Source organism: Nuphar pumila, chromosome 2 (assembly GCF_984573655.1).
Source record: "Nuphar pumila chromosome 2, dmNupPumi1.hap1.1, whole genome shotgun sequence".
NCBI lineage: Eukaryota > Viridiplantae > Streptophyta > Magnoliopsida > Nymphaeales > Nymphaeaceae > Nuphar > Nuphar pumila.
In genome coordinates, this window is record NC_143250.1 from 89,335,107 (window position 1) to 89,339,297 (window position 4,191).

Genomic DNA, 4,191 nt, shown 5'->3' on the forward strand with positions numbered 1-4,191 from the left:
CTTCTCATTCAATCAGAATGCGGTGTTCCAACTCATAAAAGTTGCATCACACTACCAAGAAATTCTGAAACTGGTAACACCGAAATTAATCTTTATTTAGCAAATTTTAAAGTTAAACCATATTATTTAGCCGAAGATTGTTGAGCTCTACTGCACTTAAAACTTTAAGTTAAAGCCTCTAATGTCCATAGGTCTAATGACATAGTTTTGTGCATTTATTTACGGAATAGTGTTTGAGAGAACAAAGCCATCTGTGTGGAGAAATGCTGTAGAGTACTTACTCTTGCAATTATCGATGGTTTCTGAGCTATACAGAGCAACCTGAAGTGATATGAAACAACTTTTCTAACACTTGCCACTTGAATTGAAACAATAAGATTGAATAGTCTCTTTCACAGACAAATGTAAAAAAATCACTATAGTTCTTTTGTATATACAAGACGGACGTTGTTTGCCTTCCATTTTCAGGCTCGCGTTCTTAAGACCTCCAATCAAAACCACTAGTGGCAAGGCATGCATACCCATAACAAAGGAGCTCGTATCCACACAATTCTGAGAGTATGAAAGCCTTTATCTGCGTTCTCCTCTTCACCTTCTTTTTCACCGCTTTGACTGCACGTCTCTGCTTCTGTGTCTTGGACTGGGGGAGTGCTTGGAGGGAAAACCATCTGACAATGGTTTAGTTGCCATTACTGAAATCGGTGAACGACTGCGGTGTCCGTGTTGTCCATTTCGTGTGTGATTTGAATGCCCATTCTCTTTTGCTCCTGGTTTTCCATCTTTCTCTTCACTCTTTCCGTTTGTCGGGGTCACCGTGTACACGAAATAGGTGATCGCTACGTCGTTCAGTTCTTGAAGTGGCTCAAGTGTTTCCACTACTGTGCTCATGTGAGGCCTGTTCTTGGGGTTGTAATTCAGGCACTGGTAAGCCAAAGCAGCTGCTTTTTGTGCTCCTTTGATAGAGTATTGCCCATCAAGGTTCGGATCCATTATCCGATTAAGTTTCCTACTGTCGTTCAGGTACGACCGCGCCCACTCTACCAGGTTCTGCCGCCTGCTGGGCCGTTTCTTATCCATTGATCTGAGTCCAGTTAAGAGCTCCAGGAGAACAACACCAAAGCTATAGACATCACTCTTTGCAGTCAAGTGACCTGAAAATAAACAATTGAGTTAACAGACCTGGAAGGTCGTGTGCCTTCAATGACCAAGCTATATATGAAAGTTCTCAGGAATTACCAGTCATAACATACTCTGGTGCTGCATAACCATGTGTGCCCATGACTCGGGTTGATACATGAGTATATTCCCCTTCTGGGCCGTCTTTCGCAAGTCCAAAGTCCGAAAGCTTTGCTTTGAAATCCTGTTTGAATAATAAAGTATGTTAGCTATCTGAAATCAGAGATCTGGAAGAAGAAGAAGAAAAATAGTAGGAAAAACTTACAGGGTCCAAGAGAATGTTGGAGGCCTTGAAATCTCGATAGATAATTGGCTTCTCCAGCCCGTGAAGAAAAGCAAGTCCTTTGGCTGCTCCCACTGCTATTTTCAATCTTGCTGCCCATGGCAGTGAAATAGAAAATCCTGCATACATCAAAGTGAAGGTCATACATCCCTCCAGTTCAAACATATGAAAACAATAGAAACGAGGAAATTAGCCCCATGCTACGCAGTCCTCAAGCCCAATTCAATAGAAAGAATTGAATTGGTCTTAAAGGGGCATGTTTCGTGCCCTTTCCTAGACAAGAGGAAAGGGTGAAACAAACATCACCATGGGAAATTTGTGGTAGAGCCCACATAATAAATACAAAGAGGCACATTTGTTATCAGAATAGATCTACACCTCTCACTATGAAGAAGCATTTTCCCTCTCTTTCAAGGGAAAGTGGATTCTTTTGGATGGAGGTGTGACAAATGGCCACTAGGAAAAAGAGAGGGAAATAAGCCTTGAAATATATATGCCACCAGATACCTGCCCAAGTTTGTTGTCAACTCAAAATATCTTGTACAACTGGCAGCATATCATGGATATTGGATACTTGACTTTTGGGCTTATCACAACTCAAATAATTACAAGCCAGGAAAAGTTTTTATAATCGTAGTGTAAAAAGCCTGGACGTGGTAAAACTGCATTACATCCTCTAAGCCACCGTTCAATTTCAACCCCAAGATGGATGGTGAAAAAGGGATGACGAAGATGGACGGTGCAAATATATGCCATGTTAGTATCTTTTGAGTCTCTTCTCGGGTTTTGTGGACCATGGTGATGGACAGGTGATTAAATAAGGAAGAAAATCAATTAAAATAACTTTTATATTGCAGTAGTCAATCATTGCAAAAGAGGCAGATTTGATTTTTCCTTGATGGACGAGATACAGCCGTCCAGGTTGGTAAGATCAACCCATCAGGGCCTTCCCTCATGGAAGTTGGGGTCAGCAGTTTTGCTGCTCAGATGTTTGGTTCTCTAAAGGTAAATGACTCAAGCGCCCTTGACAAAAAATATGATACGTCGAAGGTCCGTCCCTCTTTTTTTATCATTTGCCACCAAAACCAAATCAAACCAAAGCCTACGTTTTCAAGGCCAAGGTTTAGAAGAAAAGAATAACTCAAGTAGGCTTCACTTGTAGCCTATGAAAACGTGGTGTTGTTAAATTTCTGTTTGAGCATATATCCATAGCTCCACGAATACAATGCTATAGGGTTAGGTGAACTGTTTGGTAAGAAAAGTTATATGTTTGAAACTTTGAATACAGATAAGAATGCATAGTAAAAGCTAAACTTATAACCGTACTTTTGAAAAGATGGTTTTCTAGGCTCCCACGTGCCATGAATTCATAAACCAGCAGCCTTTGCTCCTCCTCGCAGCAGTAGCCAATCAATTTGACCACATGAGGGTGTTTCAATTGGCCAAGATACATCACTTCTGCCTGCACAAAAACATAAGAGAAGCAATCTTTCAATAGCGTTGCTGAATGAAATTTGTAGTAAATCGGCAGTTCTAATTTGAACCATGATTTGAAGTAGAATATTCTAATCAAATAAAAGTAATTCATAAGTATCAGGGTGAGACCAATCTTAACCAACTTATTCTACCTTAGGACAATTAATCCAAGTGAATTCTACCAAGAAAACTTCCACCCTTAAGCACATAATTATTTGTCTTAATTGGAGTGAGATTGTCATGGAACAAAAACAGATATGGTCCAGTATTCCCTTGTTCCCCGTAATGGTTATGCTTCTCATTCCTTGTTCAGAACAAATTTTTTTTTTTCGACTTGCGAGGATTTCACAATGATAGTGGTTAGTCATTGTTCCAATTCAGTTGATTCTTGCAATTTCTCATATCAGTAGGTCAACAAAAATCATGTAAGTGATCAAGACGAATCTTTTATCTAGTATCTCTAAGACATGCTATTCTGTCATGGTGTCTGGATTTCTTGTTAAGACTGAGAAAACAACAAAAAAAATATTGAATTATAAGGAGGAGCCATTGTTCTTACCAGCCATTCCGTATGACCTTGAAGTCCTTCCAAATCAAGAAGCTTAACAGCCACCGTCTGCGGTTTCAGCACACCAGGCCTCAGCTTCTCATCGATGAATCCTTTGTAAACCGGACCGAAACCGCCTTCTCCCAACAAATAACTCGAAGAGAAATTGTTGGTGATCGATCGGAGCTCGCCCGTCGTAAAGACGCAGATGTTAGACCCCAAGGAGATGGATAGATCCTCGGCAAATGACGGGGATCCTGAGTCGCTTAGCTTGGGAACCCTTTGCATGAACCGCTGCTTAGCCATGTCCTTCCGCAACGCAGGCTTCCCCTTGCTCTTCTTCTTCTTGGCTTGCTTACCATCTTCACTAGTGAAACAATTAGCAAACACATCCATCCATGTCATTATTGTTGCAGGTGCAGACTCACCACAAACGCATACAATTCAGAGAGAGAGAGAGAAAAGATGGTGATGGGTGTAGAGGGCTGCAAAGACTTGTGAAGGGTTGGGACTTCGAATAATGTCCTCTTCTTGCCAACCACTCTACTACCAAACATGGATATGTGTGTATATATTTATATGTCTCATTGGGGGAGGGGACAAGTAATTCCATATAAGTCCCTGAATCCTAAACAATGAATCCCCACAATCCATTGACTTCTTACAAATGATGAAAATGTCATTGTGATTACTTTAAAAAAAAAAATGG

The 4,191-nt window shown here is 40.7% G+C and overlaps 1 protein-coding gene across 1 annotated transcript; it reads right to left on the reverse strand.

The window, feature by feature from the left end:
- Nucleotides 1–341: 341 nt before the first annotated feature.
- Nucleotides 342–3,893, reverse strand: LOC149846018 (serine/threonine-protein kinase RIPK-like). The gene is made up of 5 exons (XM_089997826.1): nt 3,495–3,893; nt 2,786–2,921; nt 1,442–1,578; nt 1,237–1,360; nt 342–1,151 (listed from the first exon to the last, which is right to left on the reverse strand). Exons 1-5 carry the CDS (start codon nt 3,885–3,887, stop codon nt 601–603), a joined length of 1,341 nt encoding a protein of 446 aa, XP_089853952.1. The 5' UTR covers nt 3,888–3,893; the 3' UTR covers nt 342–600.
- Nucleotides 3,894–4,191: the final 298 nt, after the last annotated feature.